At 44.7% G+C, this 24,846-nt stretch overlaps 1 protein-coding gene across 7 annotated transcripts; it reads left to right on the top strand.

Moving 5' to 3' along the window:
- The first annotated feature begins 8,365 nt into the window (after positions 1 to 8,365).
- Positions 8,366 to 23,500, top strand: LOC123403278 (disease resistance protein RGA2-like). Of its 7 annotated transcripts, XM_045097228.1 has the most exons (6): positions 8,366 to 8,624; positions 8,750 to 8,907; positions 9,892 to 10,035; positions 10,128 to 14,019; positions 14,590 to 14,667; positions 21,611 to 22,270. In XM_045097228.1, exons 4-5 carry the CDS (start codon positions 10,209 to 10,211, stop codon positions 14,655 to 14,657), a joined length of 3,879 nt encoding a protein of 1,292 aa, XP_044953163.1. In that variant the 5' UTR covers positions 8,366 to 8,624; positions 8,750 to 8,907; positions 9,892 to 10,035; positions 10,128 to 10,208; the 3' UTR covers positions 14,658 to 14,667; positions 21,611 to 22,270. The 7 variants fall into 7 exon arrangements, with proteins under 7 accessions (XP_044953163.1, XP_044953168.1, XP_044953167.1 ...); XM_045097233.1 differs by lacking the exons at positions 8,750 to 8,907; positions 21,611 to 22,270 and adding an exon at positions 23,249 to 23,500; XM_045097232.1 differs by lacking the exons at positions 8,750 to 8,907; positions 21,611 to 22,270 and adding an exon at positions 22,437 to 23,221.
- Positions 23,501 to 24,846: the final 1,346 nt, after the last annotated feature.

Below are 24,846 nucleotides of genomic sequence, written 5' to 3'. Positions count from 1 at the left end.
ATGAGTAGTCAAACAATTAAGTAGCTATGCGAGGACTCTCTCTATATAAAGATTTTTTAGATTTAATATTTTATTTCAAGCATCAAATAAACACAAAAGTCACTCCAAGAATAGCACATATCATGTGGACAAATAAAAATTTAGGCTCAACATAGGCTAACCGATAGTTGTTGATGAAGAGAGGTGAGATGCGTAGCATCCCCAAGCTTAGATGCTTGAGACTTCTTGAAATATTTACTTGTGGTGCCTTGGGCATCCCCAAGCTTGAGCTTTTGTATCTCGTTCAATCCTCTCATATCCCGGTTTCACCTAAGTCCCAAAAACTTCATCCACACAAAACTTGAAAAGAACTCGTGAGATAGGTTAGTACACATCAAAGTAAATCAACACTTCATGTACTTCCAAGAAATGTTTCAAAATAATTTTAAAACATTAGGTACTATATACTATCATTTCCACAATTTATATCTACCAATATAAGCTACGGAAACTATAGGATAAGTAGATAACAAAACTATGACAGCAATCTGTCTAAACAGGACAATCTGTAGCAATCTACTTAAAACTTGTACTTCTGTATCTCAAAAAAATTTTAAAAATAGGACTTGGTAACTAATTTGTATGACAGTACTGTGTAAAATTTGAGAAACTTTGCACGTTCTAGTAAAATATGATAATTCAAATACTACAACATAAGTTTCTGTTTTTGTACAACACACATCAAACATTCAATTCAAGCATTCTAAGGGCAATTCTTGGAACTTCTTATTGAAAAACAATATTATAAATATCATCTAACACAGAACAAAAAAAATAAAATGATGCTCCAAGAAAAACACATATCATGTGATGAATAAAAATATAACTCCAAGTAAGATATACAGATAATGTTGGAGACGAAAGAGGGGATGCCTTCCGGGGTATCCCCAAGCTTAGACACTTGAGTCTTCCTTGGATATTACTTTGGGGGTGCCTTGGGCATCCCCAAGCTTAGGTTCTTGCTGCTCCTTATTCTCCTCATATTGGTATCTCACCCAAAACTTGAAAACTTCAATCACATAAAACTTAATGGAACTTCGTGAGATCGATTAGTATGATAATTATAGATCATTCACTTACGTAATGCCAGGACAAGATTCATAATTGTTCTCACATGATTACTACTGTATGATATAATTCCCATAATTTATATCACTCAATATAAGCTATGGAAACACTGAAACAAGCAAACTATGCATGCAAAATGGAATCAATGAAAAACAGAACAATCTGTAAAGATCTACAAAAAATACCATACTTCCCTGTCTCTAAAAATATGAAAAATTAGTACATAGCACATAATTTGCATACCAAAACTGTTTAATAATTTCAGATTTTTTTGGACGCTCTAGTATAATCAGAGAAATTCTGCACTGGATGTAAAAGTTTCTGTTTTTGCACAAAATCAAACAAGTAAGTATCCACACTATCCCAAAGGCTTTACTTGGCACTTTATTGAAATAAAAGCTATAAAACATGATTACCACAATAGCTTAATCATTTGAACACACAAAAACATAAAGTAAAAGTGTTTGGTTGCCTCACAATAAGCGCTTTTTATTTAATACATTTTAGCTAGGCATGATGATTTCAATGATGCTCGTATAGGAATAATAGTTAAAACATGCAAGAGAGCATCATGAATCACATGGCAATCACATTTAAGTCTAACCCACTTCCTATGCATAGGTATTTTTCAAGCAAACAATTTATTGTAGCAATAATCAACTCGCATAGGAAGGAAAAACAAGCATGGATTCAAAACTTTGAACACATAGGGAGGAAACTTGATATTATTGCAATTCCTACAAGCATATATTCCTCCCTCATAATAATTTTCAGTAGCATCATGAAGGAATTCAACAATGTAAGTATCACATAAAGCATTTTTTCCGTGATGCATAAGCATAGGAAATTTATTACTCCCCCCATAAGCAAATTTATTCTCATTCATAATAGCGGGAGGAAACTCAGTAAAATAACTATCTTCTGATACTTTAGTGGCATAATAAAATTGAAAATTAAAATCATGATGAAAAGTTGCATTGTTTTTATTACTCTTTATAACATACATGTCATCACCATAATCATCATAGAAAGCAAGTTCGTTGTCATAGTCAATTCAAGCCTCTTCCAAAATAGTGAACTCACCACTAAATAAAGTCATGACCTCTCGAAATCCACTTTTATCATTATGAAAAGATTCAACACCCTAAAAAATAGTGGTACCATTAGTACCTAGAGTTGACACACTTCCAAACCCACTTTCATCATTATAATCATAATAAATATGAGGCATGCTTTCATCATAATAAATTTGCTCATCAAAACTTGGGGGACTAAAAATATCATCTTCATCAAACATTGCATCCCCAAGCTTGTGGCTTTGCATATCATTAGCATCATGGATATTTAGAGAAGTATTCTAACAACATTGCAATCATGCTCATCATTCAATAATTTTATGCGAAACATTTTATTGAATTCTTCTTCTATCAATTGAGCACAATTTTCTTTTCTATCATTTTGAAGAAAGACATTATAAAGATGAACAATATGAGACCACGTCAATTCCATTTTTTGTAATTTTCTTTTTATAAACCAAACTAGTGATAAAACAAGAATCTACAAGATTCAATTGCAATATCTAAATATATACCTTCAAGAACTCACCTCCCCGCAACGGCACCAGAAAAGAGCTTGATGTATACTACACAACTTGTTCTTGTAGACTCGTGTTGCGCCTCCAAGCTCAGAGTTTTGTAGGACAGTAGCAAATTTCCCTCAAGTGGATGACCTAAGGTTTATAAATTCATGGGAGGTGTAGGATAAATATGGTTTGTCTCAAACAACCCTGCAAGCAAAAAAGAAAGAGTCTCTTGTGTCCCCAACACACCCAATACGATGGTAAATTGTATACGTGCAATAGTTCGACGAAGAGATGGTGTTACAAGTGTAATATTGATGGTAGATTTTTTTTACAATCTGAATAAATACAAACAGCAAGGTAGCAAGTAACAAAAGTGGGCACAAACGGTATTGCAATGCTTGAAAATGAGGCCTAGGGTCCATACTTTCACTAGTGCAATCTCTCAACAATGCTAATATAAGTGGATCACATAACAATACCTCAACGTACGATAAAGAATCACTCCAAAGTTCCTATCCAGCGGTGAACATAAGAAGAAATTCTTTGTAGGGTACGAAACCACCTCCGATCGATCTATCCAGGAGTTGGTACTAAAATAACACAAATTATCCTTTCCAATCGATCTATCTAAGAGTTCATACTAAAATAACACCAAAACAAATTCAGATTAATAATACTCAATCCAATATAAAGAAATTCAAAGAGTGCACCAAGATTTCTACCGGAGAAACAAAGACAAGAACATGCGTCAACCCCTATGCATAGATTACCCCACTTTCACCTCGGGAATCTGCGAGTTGAGTGCCAAAACATATATCAAGTGAATCAATATGATACCCCATTATTACCACGGGTATTCATAGCAAGCCATAAATCAAGTGCTCTCAAATCCATAAAAGTAATCAATCTGATAAAACAAAATCTCAAAATGAGAACTCAATTCATCATAACAAGATAGAGAGGGAGAAACACCATATGATCTAACTATATTAACAAAGCACGCGATACATCAAGATCGTGCCATTTTAAGAACACGAGAGAGAGAGAGAGAGATTAAACACATTGCTACTGGTACAAACCCTCAGCCCTGAGGGTGGACTACTCCCTCCTCATCATGGTGTCCATAGGGATGATGAAGATGGCCTCCAGTATTGATCTGCCCCTCCGACAGGGTGCCGGAACAGGCTCCCGATTGGTTTTTTGTGGCTACAGAGGCTTGTGGAGGAGGAACTTCTGATCTAGAGTTATTTCTGGGGATTTCTGTATTTATAGGAATTTTTGGCGTCGGTCTCACGTCAAGATGGGCCTCGAGGTGCCCACTACGCACCAGCCCACGAGCAAGGCCTCTGGCGCGCCCTGGTGGGTAGTGGCCACCTCCTTCACCTTCTCGTCCTCCCACGAAGCTTCTAGTGCCTCTTTTGTTCCAAAAAATCGTCAAAATTTTTGTTGCATTTGGAGAAGTTTTATTTCTACACAAAAAACAACTCCACGGTAGTTGTGCTGAAAACAACGTCAATCCGGGTTAGTTCCATTCAAATCATACCAAAAGCATACCGAATTGTTATAAACATGGCATGGATACTTCATAAGTTATATATACGTTGGAGATGTATCAGCATACCTAAGGTTAATTACCACTCGTCCTCGAGTAGGTAATGATAAAAGAAATAATTTATGAAGTGTGAATGCTATCATAGTGCATAAGTTTGATCAATGGTAATTTTAATCACTTTTTCTAGCATCATAACAAAAACTCTTTCTTATAAAACTCATAATTATAAAGTAGCAATTGAAAACAGAATTTTTGATGGGGAATGCTACCTATCATATTCATAATATACTCTTTTATTTTGTAGCATGGACATATGGATTTGTAGATGATTCAAAGCAATAGTCTATAATTTGACATGAAAACTTTAATACTCAAGCATATCAACAAGCACCCAAGTCTTTCAAATATCAACGCTAAAGAACGATATCCCTAGCCCATTATGCTCAATCATTGATCCATTCATGCAACACACCCAAATATTAGCTACATCCAATTCTCAAGTTTTATAACGGTGTTCCGTAGTTGGTGCTTTATAAGAGAAGTTGGAGACTCAAATCAAAAATAAAAATTGCATAAAAGTAAATAGATAGGCCCTTCGCAGAGGGAAGCATAGATTTGTAGAGGTGCCACAACTCAAAGCTTAAAAATATGAGAGATAAAATATTTTAGGTGGCATGCTTTTCCTCCCAACGAAAAAGACTAAGAGTTCCCAATATCTTCCATGCTAAACAAATCATAGGCGTTTCCTAAACTGAAAATTAATTTTATTTCTTTTTCCACCATTCTTTCACACTCCACGGCTAGCCGCATCCACGGGTACCGTCCATACCAACACTTTTCAAGGAATTCATTAATTGACAACATAAAATAATTTTCTTTGCATTTCGGGACTACATCCCTATTACCGCCATACTATCGTGCAATGACAAGTGAATAAACCCTCATCTTGAGAATAAACTATTTAACATGGAAGATACAGCCACCCCACGCCGCTTCATGAGCGCGGTACGGGCACACAAAACATAAGTTTATTTTGAACATTAAAGTTGGCACATACAAATTTACTTAAAATGGCACAAAGATATCACATATACGTAGGTATGGTGACTCATTTAGCATATATTTGGGTTTAGGATTTGGATGCACAAGCATCATTCCCGCTTAGTACAAATGAAAGCTAGCAAATAGATTGAGAAGCGCCCAACCAAGAAACGAAAACCATCATAAGCAAACATTAAACATAACTAACATCGAATAATGCAACACACGTAGGATGTAATTCATAGCATAATTATTTACTTCATGTGCATGCATAGGGAATCACAATCCTTAACAACAATATTCTTACTAAAGCATAATTACTCATAAACACATCTCACATATCACTATGTTTATATCGCAAAACTATTGCAAAGAATCAAGTTTAACATCCAATGATCTTCATGAAAGTTTTTATTATATCTCCCCTAGATATCTATCACTTTGGGACCAATTCATTTAAAGCAAATTGCCATTGCTAATAACAAGCTCTTAAACAAAATATAAGTGAAGAACGAGAGCACAAGTTTCTTTTAAACTTTCAACTCTGAAAATAATATAAGTGAAACAAGAGAGGATTTCTTCAAAGTTTCTACTAACTCTCAAAATAATCTAAGTGAAGCATGAGAGCATATTATTCTAAATAACAGCACCACCGTGCTTAAAAAGATATAAGTGAATTACTAGAGCAATTCGATCAAACTACTCTCAAAAGATACAAGTGAAATCAATGAGTAGTCAAACAGTTCAGTAGCTATGTGAAACCTCTCTCTCAATAAAGATTATGAGATATGATATTTTATTTCAAACATCAAATAAAATGAAGTAGCTATGATATTTTACTTGGGGTGCCCTGGGCATCCCCAAGCTTGAGCTTTTGTATCTCGTTCAATCCTCTCATATCATCGTTTCACCTAAGTCTCAAACACTTCATCCACATAAAACTTGAAAAGAACTCGTGAGATAGGTCAATACACATAAAAGTAAATCAATATGTAATAATTTTAAAACATTAGGTACTCGTGAGATAGGTCATATCATCGTTTCACCGTGCTTTGTAATAATTTTAAAACTTGAAAAGAACTCGTGAGATAGGTCATATCATCGTTTCACCGTGCTTTTGTAATATTTTTAAAACATTAGGTACTGTATATTATAATTTCCACAATTTATATCTACCAATATAAGCTATGAAAACTATATGATAAGTAGATAACAAAACTATGACAACAATCTATCTAAACAAGACAGTGTGTAGCAATCTACTTAAAACTTGTACTTATGTATCTCAAACAATTATGAAAATTTATGACATGGTAACTAATTTGTACGACAGTACTGTGTAAAAATTTCATAAACTTTCCACGTTCTAGTAAAATATGATAATTCAAATACTACAACATCACTTCTGTTGTTGTACAACACACATCACACATGCAAATCAAACATTTTAAGGGTAATTCTTATAACTTTTTAATGAGAAACAAGATTATGAATATCATCTAACATAGAACAACAAAATAAAATGACGCTTGATACGTCTCCGTCGCATCTACTTTTTCAAACACTTTTGCTCTTATTTTGGATTCTAACTTGCATTATTTGAAGAAATGTGTGGTTGGGAAACTCATATTCAGTTGCAAGATGATTTTATTGAGCATGTGTGAGATCATGTTGGCAACCAATATGTGTATTTTGTAGACAATTTAATTTTTATTGGGCTTGTAAAACTTTTCTATATTTTATTTTCGGTTGTGAAACTTCATTTGCTTATAAAAAATATGCAAAATGTTTATATTTAAAAATCGACGACTAGCCGGCCACCCAGGTAAATATGGATCGACGCGTTGGGCGCGCTGCCAACCCAAATCATAGACCGGGCGGACACAGAGCCGACGGACGACCCAAATGGACGAGAAACGGAAAAAATCATCCTCCGTTTGGGTCGACCAGTTGGAGTTGCTATAAGGGACCATCTGGATACGATTGTAGGCGTGTCCGAACGCCAAGTATAGATGCTTTAAGATATTATATACTCCCTCCGTTCCAAAATAAGTGTCTCAATTTTATACTAGCTCTAGAACAAAGTTGTACCAAGCTCGAGACATTATTTTGGGACGGAGGGAGTATATTTTTTTTGAGAGTTGTTTTCATTCATATCATGAATCAATACAATGAAGTTGACCCTTACAAGCACACTGAAACACAAACATGGAGGACCTTGAACACCTAGAGTACCTAAGACAACCATAACAAGAGGATCTCCGAAGCCCTGTGTCATCATCCCTGAATCTTGAGAGAAGACCCCTGCAGCAGAAGGATCTGCAACCAGTCGTAAGCAGGTCATCATCTTCGACCATGGTACAATTGCCGCCACGCTGTTTCCTCCTTACTTGACACCAACGCTAAAAGGGCATGGACATCAACCCAACACACCTGCAACAACCGTCGTCATCTTTGGCTTTGAGTACCGCGAAAAGTGTCCCTTTCGGAAGGAAGAGAACTCGAGTCATCCGACCGGTCCAGCACCACGGCCGGGCCATCCGCCCAGACAAAGAAGGATCTCCCACCAGCATCAGCGCAGAGGAAGGAGAAGAACATCATCAGCAAATCATACCAACAAGGAAGAAGAAGGGTCTTCGTCTCCCTGCATCCATCGCCCATCTGAGGACCCAAACGGCCAGTGCCAATGGACCTCCAGCCACCATAGCCCGCGACCTCGACGAGATCCGGGGATTCCCAACCCCGCTGGCTCCTAGACGAAGGCAAAAGCCTCGCCTGACCGTGAACGGAGCCGGAGAAACTTATTCCGACGCAACACCACCGCAACGGCCTTGACGGCGTCTCCCTCCCCCCTAACCCTACCACACACCCACCTAGCGAACAGACCCGAGGTTCCCCCTCCCTCCCACCGCCGGAGCGGCCGACGGAGAGAGAGGGAACCGGAGGCGTCACCGGCGGCGCGCAAGGGAACCCTCGTCGCCTCCCTTGAACGCTTCGTGCGATCCTACTTTTCCGGAGGAGTAGGAGGGAGTACATTTTTTTTTAAAGCATGCTCTAAGATATATAGAGATTGTATCTTTATCAACGTGCGGGCAATCGTGCGGACGTTCTAATAGTACTTTCATGGATGTGCTCGTGTATGGATCTGGTGGGTAACGGATGTGCTCGTGTATGGATCTGGTTCAGCTTCACCATCCACAAACCCATCCAAACCCGCACCATTGCCATCGTCGCCCCGGATGCGCCGACGGGCCCGTGGCCGCCGTTCAACCGCGCGAGCTGAGTAGCCCTGTAGCCGCACCTGCTGTGTCGCAGCGCGCCACTGCAAATGCCGGTGCCCAGGTACTACAAGTAATGTTTTGTTCTAAGCAACCGTGCGGCGATTTTGATTACTCGTTCCTCTTATTACTTTTTTTGGGCTACTATGTACAAATTGGGCGAAGATGATGATCCTTTTTTTTAAAAAGAAGATTGCGAGGCAGATACCTGATTCGCTAGATCAGATATGGAAGGGGGCGGGCTCCAATTTTCTGCAGCAGAACCACGCTAAATTAGTTCTTCTTTTCCTGACAACTCAAACGAATCTGTGGTATATCTTCCAGATTTTTTGGTATTAACATCAATAGTAAGTAACTGCGCTTTCTTTTCCTTCTGTTGGGATTGCGTAAGGGATGTCAGAAGTATAATACTGCTGATTATCCTTCCATCTGTATCATTATCGCCCGTATTGGGTTGAAAGAGCACCACACCACTGCCCTGTTCGTATTGGGTGTAATTTTTGTGTGCTCTCCCGTATTTAGTCTTTCTTAAGAGTGCAAATTGCGTACCAAATTTTTATAGAAGGCAGAAATATGTGACAAGAATAGCTAGAATGCAAAGAAACCTATGGTACCGGCTAGCACCATAACACCGAATGAAAAATACAAACTAATCTCTCACAAAACTATGAAAAACACCTTGTTCCGGCAGATCCCCAATTCTGTCTAACCTCGTCAAGAATGAGGTTGACAGATTGAGAGGTAGATCGCTGCTGAGCCACGTTTCTATATACTCTCGCATTCCTCTGTTTCCGCAGGCTTCCGCGCAATAAGAATGCTTAGTGAATCGGAACTTTTCCTGGTGGTCTTCGGAAGCGGCTTTCGCGATCTGAGCCACCAACCCTCTAGGTTGTCATCCGTATTTAGTTAAAACACCCCTATTCTTTTCAGGCTTACAGCTACTAGGAAGCAGGGGAATCAGAGGTATAGGGAGGCCATCCCTTTGACCGAGAGCTTCATACTTGTTGAGCCACGCATAACACAATTTGCAGTCGCAAGACTCAGCTAAAACAGGCCAACTATATGCAAGTTGCTACTTTTATATGCAAATGGATTGCTCTCTACCTCTGGAGTAGTGCCTAGGCTTAAAGAAAGTTTCATTAAACTGCTCCATCTAGTGCAGTTTCTGACTTTCTGTCATGAAAATTAAATAGGCACTACCTCTGGAGTAGTGCCTAAGCTTAAAGGGGGTTTCAATGAACTTGGTCATCTAGTTCAATCCCTGTCATGACAACTAAATAACATTATAATATTAGCCATGAAGTTTCAACGATCATATTTTTCTACTCCAGTTGCCATCAAGATAGCTAAGTGCTGAGGACCAATGAAGATGCAGGTTGAATATGTCAGTGCTACAATTTCTCGTTCAAGGAAGGCGTAACGCAATTGTGCCCCCTATTGGAATTGGTTGCCTCACATTTGGCCCCCTAATGCATGTGAGTACCCCGTGTTTATGCATATGCTTTTATTGTGGCCTTAACAACTTCATCAATACACGCCATAGGTTTAACTTGTTTCTCCATTGCAGCTTCTCCTCCAGAGTTTACATGCATCTCCCTATTCTGTGATTATCCCCTGAATATCTTCCTCTCAGATACACACAAAATATATGGCTAGTAGCACCGAACTAGTGTTTGCCGGGAAGTCGGTGGCAACCTCAGCCATCTCCTTCTGGATCAACAAGGCTTTCACATGCCTGAATAAGTACTTCAAGGCTGAGGGCATGCAGGATATCAAGAAAAGATTGCGCCAGTTGATGCCAAATATCCAGCTTGTGCTCGACATTGCCAACCCTGAGTCTTTTAAAGAACAGGTCAGTGCACTGGATTCATGGCTATGGCAGCTCAGGGATGCGGTAGAGGAGGCCGAGGATGCAACCGATGAGCTTGAGTACTACGAACTAGAGGAGAAAGCGAAGGGTTACAAGGTTAGTGACTCGGGCTCCTCCTTCGCTAAGATGAGGCAGAAAGTCGTCAGATCTGCCAAGCATGTTGGAATCTTGGATAAGAATTTGAAACAATTTACTCAACATGGCACCATCAAGAGGCTGAGGGCTGCCGTGGAGGGCATAGACAAGGCTGCTACAGATATTGCTGATATTCTCAGAGTCACACAACATCTCCAGGGGGTTGCATCTGGTAGCCAGCGGCAGGAACATTGGATGAACAAAGATCGTGAGACAGGTTCGGCCTTGACGGCATCTAAATTTGTTGGACGAGAAAATGAGAAGGAAGAGATACTTAGATGGCTGACCAAGACATCAACTGCAGCTTCTGAAATTGTGATAACTCCTGTCCATGTTCCTATTCTTTCAGTGGTTGGTCATGGTGGCATGGGGAAGACTGCTTTGGCTCAACGCATATGCGAAGAAGTGGTAAGGGAGCGTTTCAAGGTTATATGGGTCCATGTATCTGATAGCTTTGATGCAGCATCTCTGACTAGTAAAATACTGGAATCTGCTACATGGGAAAAACCTAGAGCTAATCATTTGGAGGCACTGCAACAAGATCTCAAAAGGGAACTGAACTTGCATACTAAGTTTTTGCTTGTTTTAGATGATGTCTGGGAAGATAAGAGTAAAGATGAATGGGAAAAGGTATTTGCTCCTCTGAGGAATAGCAAGAGCGGGAGCAAAATTCTGTTGACAACCCGAATGCAGTCAGTAGCTGATATGGCTGCAGAAGCCATGGGAATCGACATGGAGTGCTTGAAAATAGGAGGGCTAGAAGAAGGTGAAAATCTTGAGCTCTTCAATCATCATGTCTTCTCTGGTCTGAATTCACAAGATTTTGTAGATTTAAAATTATTTGGAGAGAAAATTGCAAAAAAATTGGGTGGATGTCCCATGCTAACTAAGGTTGTTAGCGGGCATTTGCAGTGTAATATGACTTTGGAATATTGGGACAGATTCTTGGGTGATTTGGAACATTTTAAAGGAACTGAAAAGGGTATGATGGAACTTTACAGATTAAGCTACTACCACCTACCAATAGAGCTTCAGATTTGTTTTCGGTACTGCAGCATATTTCCACAGGCCTGTAAATTTAAGAAAAAAGATTTGGTACTGATGTGGATGAGCTCAGGACTGATCTCACAAGCAGGAAATGAATCAAGAAGGCCTGAGGACATTGGAGAGCAAATCTTGGCTCAGTTAACTAGACAATCATTTTTTGACATGACATTCAAAATATTCCAATATAGTCAAAGAAAAGAAGAGTATTACATAATGCATGACTTAATGCATGAATTGGCAAGGCATGTATCTTCTGGTGAATGTGCAAGAATAAGTGAACCTATCATGTTGGAAAACAAAAAGGATACAGTTCGACACATACATATTCCTTGTATTGACCATTTATCTATTGAGGAGGTCAAGAAAATCTCACACTTTAAAAATGTGCGCACTATTATCTTTGAAGGTCAGCATTTGGTCAACAAGGATATGGTTGATGCTATTGAGAATGTTGTACAGAACTCAAAAGCTTTGCGTCTGTTGCACTTAAATTTGGAGAATACATTTCATCTTTCTGGACTTGCAGATTTGAAGCACCTTCGTTACATCTACCTACCTAACTTGTCAACAGAAGGATTCTGTGGACTTGTCCAGCTCTATCACCTAACAGTTGTTAATTGCTCCATTGGCTGGCAGAAACAACCTACAGAAGTGAGGTATCTGGGAAACATTGATCATCTACGATATGTGAGCTCTAGGCTCTACAAATGTAGCGAGTTCCCTATTGGAAGACTCACTTCTCTTCAGGAGTTGCAGAACTACAGGGTACATGGAAAGGAGGGCAACAGAATAAGTGCAATCAGAAACTTAAGAGATCTCCGTGAACTTCAAGTGCAAGGTCTTGAGAATGTTGAGAATCCTGAGGAAGCTCATGATGCCAAGTTGAATGAAAAGGAATACCTCAACTCTTTGTCTCTGGAGTGGTCAGCACGTGCTAAAATAGAAAGCAGGACCGATGAGTTTCTTATTGATAATTGTGAGCCACATGAAAACATTAGAGATCTTACAGTTTCTGGTTATGGTGGTGTAAGATCTCCAATATGGATTCAGAGACTTTCTGTCAAAAACTTGATATCACTGAAGCTGGTCAGATGCGAAAACTGGAAGTATCTCCCATCACTAGCAGAGCTTGCATTGCTGAAACATCTTACATTGCATCACCTTTATAGCATACAAGAGATTGGTGAATCATCTCATGTTTCTGGCTGTGGCTGCAGTGACTCATCTCTACCAAATTGTCCATTTTATATTAACGGATCTCTACCTGCAAGTCTCCATACTCTCATCGTAAGATCTTGCCCTGAACTGATTGAATTGCCTGTTCTACCTCCCAGTTTGGTGTATTTGGAAATACATGATGTTGGGTTGACCAAACTTCCAAGGATTGGCGGGCCATGTAGCGAGGACGGTAGGGCAGATTCATCTGAATTGCTGCGCATCCGTGTCAATATGTGTCCAAGTTTAACTTCACTTGATGAAAGTGTTCTAGCACAGGGACAGTACATTAAAACCATCCGTATCCTACGTATCACAACATGCGAAGAGCTGGTGTTTGTACCCTTAACATTCAAAGAAATGAATGAGCTTAGAGAACTCGAGATTGGGAAATGTCCAAAGCTGAGGACATCAAGTGAAATCAGAGATAAGATCCTTCCTCCATCACTTGAAAAATTAACTCTCATGCAGTGTGGCGACATGGAATGTTTACTGCTTAAGTCGTTGCATGGACTAGAATTTCTTTCTAAGCTGGCGCTGAAGAACTGCCCAAGTCTGAAATCCCTCCCCTCAGCAGATGTGTTCAAGAGTCTCAAGTCACTGGAGTTAATGGAGATAATGGGGTGCCAGAATCTCTCATCATTGGACGGGCTCGGTTCCCTTCGGTTCCTCTTTGAGCTGAAAATCAACACTTGTAGTAAGCTCGCAGAGGTTGGGTTGTCCCTACCTCTCCATGTATCCAGTGGTAGTGGTGATGGTGGAGAAGATCATATGGTGATGCCTACCGGCTCTTTGCAAATTGACTATCTTGAAATTGATCTCCCGTCCATATTGCTTCTTGAGCCACTCAAGGATCTTCGCCACACCAAAGAATTGGTGATTAATAATGGGAGCCAGATGAAGAACTTACCTGAGCGATGGCTTCTACAGAACAGCAAAGAGATCCGATCCCTGAAGATATTGAGTGCCAACTCGCTGGAATCTCTTCCATTACGTATGAACGAACTATGCTATCTCAAGTACTTGCTCCTATCTGGTGCTGGGAAGGGGAAGTTACAATCGCTTCCTGATCTGCCATCTTCCCTGCAATGTATCCACGTTATGGGCTGCTATCCAGAGTTGGTGAAGCAGATTAGTGAAAAAGGCAGTTCTGAATGGAATAAGATATCGCACATTGCCAAGTTGCACATAGGTAACTGTCTTTTCTCCCATCTTTCGTCTTCATTTTTCATGATATGTTAAACATTTCTTCAAGTTTAGTTGAAATATTTAAATGAACTTTTAGTTTTCAAATAATAAGTTTTTGCTGGCCCATTTGTTATCTTCTCTTTTAGCTGATCAATTTACTGGCATGCTTTAACTTTGGATGGCCCGGCCCCATGCATTATCTTTGTTTGTCAAATGTATGTCAAACTTTGTTCCTCGTACTTGACAAGGATATAAATACATATCCTTTGGAAGGAATCATTCGAATATCTGGGATACCTAATTCTTTACGGATTTTATCTTAGAAATTAGGCTAATGTGTCATGTCTAACTTCCACAAAAAAAATGTTCTGTCTAAATTTTGTTTGCCAGCCTTCATAAGCTGTTTGCTAGATTGAAATGTTCCCTTTTGTGTCCCAACATTTATTTTTTTAGTTCCTAAGCTTATTTCTTACACTAGTATAACTGCCTACATTTCGGCTTTCTAAATTTTACTTCGATAGTCAAATTTATTTGTCGTTCATACTTTCTGATGACTGACTTTAACCCCGTGTAGGAGATTCATACTTTACCAACGGAAAGGAATGCGACCAAGAGAGTTTTTACGGAGCAAGCAATCAATGATTGTGGATACGTAAGTACGTTTAGTCTTAAATATGAGTAGTTTCTATTTTCGTTGCCATGGATTCTGCTAGAACCTTCTTGTGTGGAACTCCTATGTTTACATCAGATGTCTTAAGTAAATAGTTGTAGAGTATGCACTGCATTTGATATAGTTTACTAGATTTCTCCAAACCATGGTTTCTCTATATGGATTGTCCTTTATTTCCTTGCATCAAGTAAATGTAGAGTAGCTTGGAAATTTTTGTCTGTTCTAAACTTCTACGAAAAAGGTGGAAGATAACACATCAATAATAGTCAAACGAAACAAAATTGTTCTGCATAATCTGAATAATGGCATGACGTCACCCTCAATCAGACATCTTTACTTCATTTTTCAAGAAAACGCAAAAAGCCTTTGCGTTTCATTGTATTGAAAAGAAGGGGGGGGGGGGGTTACATCCTCCTAAGAGGCTATTACAGCATCGTTACAAGAGGATTAGTGAACATCCCAGGATGTGGCAAGTGTTATGACCGGTACAACGTACCAACGGAGGAGGCCCAATGGGCAGGGTTAATTACGGGCTTAGCCCAAGTTATCTTACCTATCTTAGAGTCCAAGTTATATTAGAGTCCAAGTTATCTAGGGTTTAGTGGAGGTTGTCCTCCTATATAAACACATGTACCCCTTCGATATTAAGCAGACAATAAACAGTATATTCTGTTGTCGTCTCCCTTAGGAGACGAGAGCCCCAAACCCTAGCCGCCTCTCTCTCTCTCTCTCACGCCGCGACGGCGCCCAACCGCCGGCGCCGGCGTCCCCAACCTCGCAGCCCGCACTTCCACCCCTACAACCTACGTCCGAGACCTGGTAGAACCCTAGCCTCTACCAATTTGGTATCAGGTAGCTTGGGTTCGATGAGTTTGTCGGACCTTCCCACCACCCCCGCCACCTCGCAGCAGCCGCCGCCGCCGGCCGCCTCCGGTCCCGCGGCCCTGGCGGCCGAACCCGCCCCCGTCCTCTCCCCGGCGGCGATGTCCTCGGCGATCCGCGACCCCAACCTGGCGGTCTCGAACCTCCGGACTTTCCTCCAGGCTCCGTACGCAACCCCGCCACCACCGCCTCCGCCGGCGGCGCCCTTCGCGCCACCGCCCCCGGCCACTGTCGCGCCCCAGGGCCTGCCGATCACCCAGGTCCGGTGGCCGCCGTCGCCGTCCCCGCTACCGACGTGGATTTTCACGCCGACCTACACGACGGCGCCACTACAGCCGACGGTGTTGCAGCCACCCGCCCCCACCTTCGGGGGGTTCGGCAGGTACACTGATCCGTACCCCGGGAGCTCCGTGGTGTCGCAGCACTCGCCTTCCGCCGCGCTGGGTCGTCACGAGGGCACCTACGCGGCCTCGCCACACGTGCAACAGCCACCCCGCTTCACCAAGCTGGAGTTCGCCACCTACGACGGCACCGTCGACCCCCTGAACTGGCTCAATCAGTGCGACCAGTTTTTTAGGGGGCAGCGGACCATGGCGTCCGACCGCACGTGGATCGCCTCCTACCACCTCCGTGGCGCCGCCCAGACTTGGTACTACGCCCTCGAGCAGGACGAGGGCGGGATGCCTCCGTGGGAGCGCTTTCGCGACCTGTGTCTCCTCCGGTTCGGCCCCCCATACGTGGGAGCCGCTTGGCCGAGCTCGGTCGCCTTCCCTTCACCACCTCGGTGCAGGACTTCGCTGACCGCTTCCAGACGTTGGCCTACCATGCGCCTGACGTCACGGCTCGCCAACGCGCCGAGCTCTTCGTCGGAGGCCTTCCCGACCACATCCGCATCGACGTCGAGATGCGCGACCCCCAGGACCTGCAGACGGCCATGTATTACGCACGCGCGTACGAGCAGCGCGCCAACGCCCTGCAGCAGGCGTTCCCGGGCCGCGGCACGCGTCCCCCGACCCGCCCTGCCCCGGCGGCCGCCACCCCGACATGCCCCGCCCTGCCGGCCGCTACTGCGGCTGCCCCCGCGCCGACACGCACCTTCCGGCGCTTGACGTCGGCCGAGCAGCTCGAGCGGCGCCGCAAGGGCCTGTGCTTCAACTGCGACGAGCCGTATGCGCCGGGTCATACGTGCGCCCGCCTGTTCTACTTGGAGACCGTCGACGACGCGGAGGTGGAGGCCCTCATCGCGGAGCTCGACGCCACCACAGTCTCCGAGGCCGGCGTCACGACCTACGGGCCGGTCGACGCGACCGCCTTCGTCGTCTCCCTTCATGCCATGGCTGGCATCAAGACGGCAAAGACGATGCTGCTTCCGATGACGATCAACGGGGAGCGTCTCACCGCGCTCGTGGACACGGGTTCGACGCACAACTTCCTGTCCGAGTTCAGCGTCACCGCCGCCAACGGGGACCGCCTTGCTTGCCAGGGGGTGGCGCGGCAGGTTCCGTCCTCATCGGCGACGAGACGTTCTCCATCGACTGCGTCGGCATCGACCTGGGCTGCTACGACTTCATCCTCGGCATCGACTTCCTGTCCATTCTCGGCCCCATCCTTTGGGACCTCGATGTGCTGTCCCTCATCTTCTGGCGCGAGGGCGTCCGTCGCGTTCAGTGGACAGGCATCGGCGGCTCCGGCGTCGTGACTCCACAGCTCCAGTTGATGGCGGCCGCACTAGACGAGGCGCATCCCCTCCTGGCCGACCTCCTGCAGCAGCACAGCGACATCTTTGACGAGCCACAGGGCCTCCCTCCCGCGCGGCCCTGTGACCACCGCATCCACCTGCTGCCGGACACGGCACCTGTAGCCGTGCGTTCGTACCGGTACCCTCAGCTGCAGAAAGACGAGCTCGAGCGTTAGGTGGCGGTCATGCTCGCGCAGGGCATCATCCGGATTTCGACATCGTCGTTCTCCGCCCCGGTGCTCCTTGTGCGCAAGCCCGACGGCACATGGCGCTTCTGCATCGACTACCGCGCCCTCAACGCCCTGACGTCCAAGGACAAGTTCCCCATCCCCGTCGTGGATGAGCTCTTGGACGAGCTACACGGAGCGCGCTTCTTCACCAAGCTCGACCTTCGCTCGGGCTACCATCAGGTGCGCATGCACCCTGACGACATCGAGAAGACGGCGTTCCGCACTCACCATGGCCACTTCGAGTTCCTGGTGATGCCGTTCGGCCTCTCCAACGCGCCAGCGACCTTCCAGGCCCTGATGAACGACGTGCTCAGCCCATACTTGCGCCGCTTTGTGCTTGTTTTCTTTGATGACATTCTCATCTATAGTGCATCTTGGGCGGAGCACCTACAACACGTGGCCATCATCTTCAACGAGCTTCGAGCGCATCGTCTTCACCTCAAGCGCTCGAAGTGCTCGTTCGGCACGACCTCCGTCGCGTACCTGGGGCACGTCATCTCGGCGGACGGGGTAGCGATGGACGCGGACAAGGTCGCCGCCGTCGCCGCGTGGCCGATCCCGCGGTCACTGCGGGCGCTCCGCGGCTTCTTGGGCCTCGCCGGCTACTACCGGAAGTACATCCGGGACTTCGGCCTCATCGCCGCGCCACTGACGCGTCTCCTTCGACGCGACGCCTTCTCCTGGGACGAGGAGGCGACTACGGCATTCGAGGTTCTCCAGCGGGCGCTCACGACGGGACCCGTCCTCCAGATGCCGGACTTTGATATGCCGTTCATGGTGGACTGCAACGCCTCTGGCATCGGCTTCGACGCCGTCCTCACCAGGGTGAGGGATCGCTCGCCTTCTTCAGCCGCCCCTTCGCCGCTCGCCATCACAAGCTCGCGGCCTACGAGCGCGAGCTTATTGGGCTGGTTCAGTTGGTGCGCCACTGGCGGCCTTATCTTTGGGGCCGGTCATTCCGTGTGCGCACGGACCACTACAGCCTCAAGTTCTTGCTGGACCAGCGCCTCTCCACAGTTCCGCAACACTAGTGGATCAGCAAGCTCTTTGGCTTCGACTTCACCGTTGAGTACCGCCCCGGCCGTCTCAACACGGTCGCCGACGCCTTGTCCCGCCGCGACACTGAGGATGTCGCGGACGACGTCGCCATGGCTGGCACTATCATGTGCATTCGCTCCGGGCCATCTTTCGCCTTCATCGACGACATTCGTCGGGCAACTTCGACGGCCGTGGACGCCCAGGGCCTGCGCCAGCGCCTTGACGCTGGCGAGCTGGACGCGCCCTGGCGCTTGGACGAGGGGCTGCTCCTACATGGCCGCCGCATCTTCGTGCCCGACCATGGCGACCTGCGCCACCAGGTCCTGACCTTGGCGCACTCTGCAGGGCACGAGGGCGTGCAGAAGACTCTCCATCGTCTCCGTGTTGATTTTTACATCCCCGGTGATGGCGCGATGGTCCGCGACTAGGTGCGGTCGTGCGTGACGTACCAGCGGAACAAGACGGAGACACTACGACCCGCGGGTCTACTGCAGCCGCTGGACGTACCCTCCCAGGTGTGGGCGGATATTTCCATGGACTTCATCGAGGGCCTTCCCAAGGTGGGCGGCAAGTCCGTCATCCTCACAGTGGTTGACCGCTTCTCCAAGTACGCGCACTTCATCGCCCTGGGTCATCCATATACAGCCGCCTCCGTGGCGCGGGCCTTCTTCGACGGCATCGTCCGCCTCCACGGTTTTCCGTCGTCCATCGTCAGCGATCGTGATCCCGTGTTCACGGGACATGTCTGGCGGGATCTCTTTCGACTGGCGGGTGTGAAGCTCCGCATGAGCACGGCGTTCCACCCTCAGACAGACGGCCAATCCGAGGTGGTCAACAAGGTGATCGCCATGTACCTGCGCTGTGTTACTGGTGATCGTCCACGAGCTTGGGTGGACTGGTTGGCGTGGGCGGAGTACTGCTACAACACCTCCTATCACTCCGCCCTGCGCACCACGCCTTTCGAGGTGGTCTACGGGCGCCCACCTCCGGCGATGCTCCCTTACGAGCCTGGGACGGCTCGGTCCGAGACGGCGGGCGACTTACTCCGCACCCGCGACGACATTCTGGATGAGGCACGCCAGCGTCTTCTCCAAGCACAGCAGCTGGCTCGGAAGTACTACGATGCTCATCATCGCGAGGCGGAGTTCGCGATGGGCGATTGGGTGTGGCTGCGCCTCCTCCACAGGACCACGCAGTCTCTGGACCCGCGCTCCAAGCGCAAATTGGGACCTTGCTACGCCAGTCCCTTTCGTGTGCTGGAGTGTGTCGGCACACTCGCATACCGCTTGGAGCTGCCAGCTGGTTCTCGCCTCCACGACGTCTTCCATGTCGGCTTACTGAAGGCCTACCGCGGGGACCCTCCTGTAGCGACGCCGGCCCTTCCTCCTACTTCGGATGGCCGCCTCCTTCCAGCTTCCGCACAGGTGGCGAAGGTGCTGCAGGCGCAGCAGCGTCACGGCGTCTGGCATGTCTTGGTACAGTGTACCGGCCTGCCAGAGGAGGAAGCGACTTGGGAGAAGCTCGACGATTTCCGCCAGCAGTTTCCAGATGTTCAGCTCGAGGACGAGCTGTTTGAGAAGGCGGGGAGAGATGTTATGACCGGTACAACGTACCAATGGAGGAGGCCCAATGGGCAGGGTTAATTACGGGCTTAGCCCAAGTTATCTTACCTATCTTAGAGTCCAAGTTATATTAGAGTCCAAGTTAGAGTCAAAGTTATCTAGGGTTTAGTGGAGGCTGTCCTCCTATATAAACACATGTACCCCTTCGATATTAAGCAGACAATAAACAGTATATTCTGTTGTCGTCTCCCTCAGGAGACGAGAGCCCCAAACCCTAGCCGCCTCTCTCTCTCTCTCTCACGCCGCGCCGGCGCCCAACCGCCGGCGCCGGCGTCCCCAACCTTGCAGCCCGCACTTCCACCCCTACAACCTACGTCCGAGACCTGGTAGAACCCTAGCCTCTACCAACTACAACATCTTTACTTCAGGAAACAACTAACATGAATAAGTTCCCAAAAAAGTTCTACATGCAATCCTCAATTTACTTCACTGATGTATGATAAGAGCTCAAATTCAGTTTATGGTGATAGTAAAAAAAAGTAAAATTTAAGAAATAATAATTCAGTATAAAAAGGTTAAATGTGATTATTCACTGTATTTTTTCCAAGACATTTTGATTTTGAGAATGAAATTTCAGTGGTTTTCATCAGAAAATAACCTTGGAATTTCGGACGCAAAGTTTTTGAGCCTGAGCTCAAATGAGCTCGGGTGAACAGTAAAATCGAAAAAAATGCAAAATAAATTCAAAAATATCTGAATTTTATTTGTGATAAACATTGACAGAATTTTTAAGTGCTTGCAAAATTTCGTCATAAAATCACATTCCTACAAGGCGTGGCAAAAAAAAACAAAATTGATACTCTGGAAAAGCTACTTTCAAAAGAATTTTGGAGCACTGAATTTGTTTTTTTTACCACACCTTATCGGAATGTGATTTCATGAAGAATTTTTGCAAGCACTTAAAACTTTTGTCAATGTTTATCACAAAAAAAAAATCAGAATTTTTTGAACTAATTTTGATTTTTTTTATTTTACTGTTCACCCGCTCGGGAGCAGAAGCACACTTTCCTGGAATTTCCCATTACTTGTAGCTAATAGTCATAGTTGCATCTTCGTTAAAGCATCTTTCATTTTACTCTATCATACACAATTATATGATTTTAGAGGCTACTCTTAAAACAACAAAACATTTAGAGTATCTGATTATGTAAAAAGAAATATGCATCTGTTCTTATAGTCATAGAGTTTACCTAGCTCACCTTCGCATAAACAATTATATGATTTTAGAGGCTACTCTTAAAATAACAACACACTTGAGTTTCTGATTATGTAAACAGAAATCTGCATATGTTCTCATAGTCATAGAGTTTATCTAGTTCATCTTCCCATCATTACGCTGCTTGGTCTAGTTCCATCTTATGCCATTTTACTTGGTCCATGCCTTTTTGAACTTTCGAAATGACTTGTCCATGCAGGTGTTGCCAAGAAATTAGTACTGTGAGCAGTAGCTTCTAGCTGTTCAGTTCCTGTCCAATAGTCTTCGCAGGACTGCAGACTATGAATGTTTTGCCCATACACAGACTGGTTCTTTCAGTATGAAGGATTTATGTATATTATGAGATTAATTAGCTAATAACTTCACCATATATTCTTGTTCCATCTAATGAAGCCCTGTTTACATAGGATTGGTGGTTTTGTTTTGTGGACAGTAATCCTAGCTCTAGTTAGTGACTTCTAACTGTTATATTTGATCAGGTTTAACAACTATGTCTGGTCGTTACGGACCTGCAGCCGTGTCATGGTAGCTGCAAGCAGGAAAATATATAGCTTAGTAGAAATTGTTAATATATATTTACTATACATAAATAAATAAGGTAGAAAGAATCCAGTTAGATCAGGGCAGTGTAAAGGTTAACATGAACTGTTATGTTCTTGGTTGATGGCAAACCATCCGCTGGATGTCTTTGATAGGTGTTTAAATCTGCTTTGTGCCATTCTGGTAGGTGTTTAATTCAGTAGTGTGTGTAGGAATATGTGCATATATTTTAGGTAGTTGACTCAAGGTAGAACTGTGAGTGCTTGGTGGGATTCATAAGTATCCCTGTTATTCTATTATTATGTATTAACATTCCTGAGTGTGGCTTCGTCTGCATGTTTGGGGTTTTTTGGTATTGATTTTGATTCATCAGTTGAATGTCGAGGTTAACTCAAGTGCATGACGAACCGTTGTTTCTATATTGTTGACCATTGTATGAATATTTGTCCTCATTTGATTGAGATTTTCTTTGGAAATTGGTTCAGTTCAGATTACTCGGTTCTTCGATTTGATATCTCTGTCCACTGAGAATGTTGCTTGGGACCATGGTGCAGCCACACCTACACTCTGTGCCATCCATTCCTGTGTAGAAATATCGGGATATCTGCGCACTAGAACTGTTTATCACCCTATAACTGGATGTTGGAGCTAGTCAATCTCTGGTTAGTGTATGGGCAAAACATTCTTCTTTCCTAACATTGTCTCTTATTTACATTTCTGTGCCTTGAACGTATCAATGATTGGGCCCCATCCAAGGCACCCTCATGTTAAAAAAACAGCAAGCATCATGAATGAAAAAATTGCAACACTGTTTTGTGTCTTGAGCAAGTTATTGTTAAAGAAAAAACCAAGCATCCATGTTAAAAAACATCGCATGTTCTATTTTCATAACTAAGCCGGTGAGAAACTGCTCACGAGCGGCTAATTCCAGAGCAAGCCCGGTGAGAACCATTAGCTTGTGTGCTAGTCCGATGGCTAAACTTTCTCCTAGTCCAGAGAGAGGGACCGTATCGAGCAGCTAGTTCCGAAATGAGTTCATTGAGAACCGTTAGCTCATGAATAGTGCAGCTTGCTTATTGAGATCTTTGGTTTCAGTCCCGTTAGCTCATGAATAGTGCAGCTTGCTTATTGAGATCTTTGGTTTCAGTCCCACATTGGTCAAGGTTTCAACTCTATTCTTATATCAATAATATTTATTGTTAATTATTATGTTGTTCTTATGGCTCTGATTGTCTTAGTTGAATAATTCATTTTAGTCACTCTTGCGTTTCTTGGCTTGTCTTAATTTGGTTTTCAGGTACACATCTACCATATCACTTGATCACATCACATCAAGATAATATTTGGTGAACCTCCATACAAGTATCTATTAGTCAGTCTGTGGTTGAGACCTTTAATTCGTCCCTGTGAGCCCTTGGTCGCTCGGTACTCTATGGCTGTGTACATCGTGTTTATGTTTTTAGCTATACTAGCACAAGGGCCCGTGCGTTGCAACGGGATCATAAAATTATATGCATTCAAATCAATTCCTCATGAACATAATATTTCAATGAGTATATAAATAATATATTAATCCAAATCAAATCAAACTGGTGGCATATGCTACACTTAAGAAATATCCGTGCTAATATTACACATTTAGTAATGACTGCACACAAGCTCACTTATATTTGCACTCGAGTTGAAATGGTTATCTATTCTACCGGCATAGTCACACATCATATTAATTTCAAAAGAAAAATTTCTTTGCTACAATACAATCTACACCTTGTGTTTACACAAACAACCACTTTCTATTAAAATTGATTGTACGAAGGTAGAACGATGTCTTAGGCCAGAGGGGAGCTCAGGGAATTCAGAGTGCTAAAGTTGCAGCTGCTACTCAAACTCGCTCTTGACCAGCTTTTCGACCACCCGTGCAAGAGTTGCAGCTCTTATTCAAACATGCTCTCAGTTAGCTTTTCCACCACAATCCACCATGATTCAAATTAGTGTGCCTGGGAGAGAAATAGGTCATGCGTGCAAAAAAATTATGTGCTCTGCTCTAGCTTGCTTGCCCAACCATGGCCCATAGCTCCTCCATTGGTTACCTTGTCATCAACATGTTGTCAGCAACAGATGCTTAGGCGACATCTAGCCCCACCCAACACCACCGCCCCCTGCAACGATGCCGGAGGGAGCACACCTTTGGCTACCAGGTACTCGGCAGCAAGGCGGCTGACCTTCATGAGTACCTCGTACCTGTGATGCGCCGGCGCACCCGCCTGAATGGGTGGCGGCAGGTAGAAGTGCTTCTGGCCACGGCCGCCGTGCGTGAACAGTGGCACGCGTATGCGGCCTCCATCGTGCCGCTGGTAGTACATCTGGGGGTGGTCGAATCGGTGCGGTTGCAGATGATGCCCTGCTACTACCCCTGATCTATTTGCGACAACAAGCACATGCAGCAAGAAATCGGAATCAAAGGAGGCCGAATTGGTGGATGGAGATGGGGAGGCATAGCTCTCGCGACCCGACGGCTCACCTTGTCCTCGGCTGGCATCGGCCCCATGAGGACCACACTTGAGCTGCTGGACCACACTTTGCACAAGCCTTGCTGTCTGAGCACTCATAAAGTTGTCTATGCAATCCTTAATGTTGTAAGACATCTCCCGAACTTGGTCCCTCCATTCCTTCATCTGCGCATCAAGATCACGGTCCACCTCTGCCAGCCTCTGAAGGAGCGCATTCATGTTGCTCAGCTCATCTTTCATGAACTCCACCTCCTGTGCACACCTTTCAGCTTTGCGTACTCCTCCCCGAGCAGGGCGGTGAGCTTGCCGATGACAGAGGTCATCACCCCTGCCAAGGCGCTCACCATCTGTTGGATGCTTTACGAGCGTAGCTAGCAAAATGCCC

This window comes from Hordeum vulgare, chromosome 6H, assembly GCF_904849725.1.
Source record: "Hordeum vulgare subsp. vulgare chromosome 6H, MorexV3_pseudomolecules_assembly, whole genome shotgun sequence".
In the NCBI taxonomy this organism is placed as follows: Eukaryota; Viridiplantae; Streptophyta; class Magnoliopsida; order Poales; family Poaceae; genus Hordeum; species Hordeum vulgare.
Note: the sequence above shows the minus strand (reverse complement) of the source record. Positions and strands in the feature narration are given on the sequence as shown.

Bases quoted from the DNA above. Each gene is read 5' to 3' on its own strand.
- LOC123403278 (XM_045097233.1), top strand. From the start codon at position 10,209: ATGGCTAGTAGCACCGAACTAGTGTTTGCCGGGAAGTCGGTGGCAACC. The intron at 14,020-14,589 runs GTAACTGTCTTT...AACCCCGTGTAG, and splicing joins CATTGCCAAGTTGCACATAG to GAGATTCATACTTTACCAAC.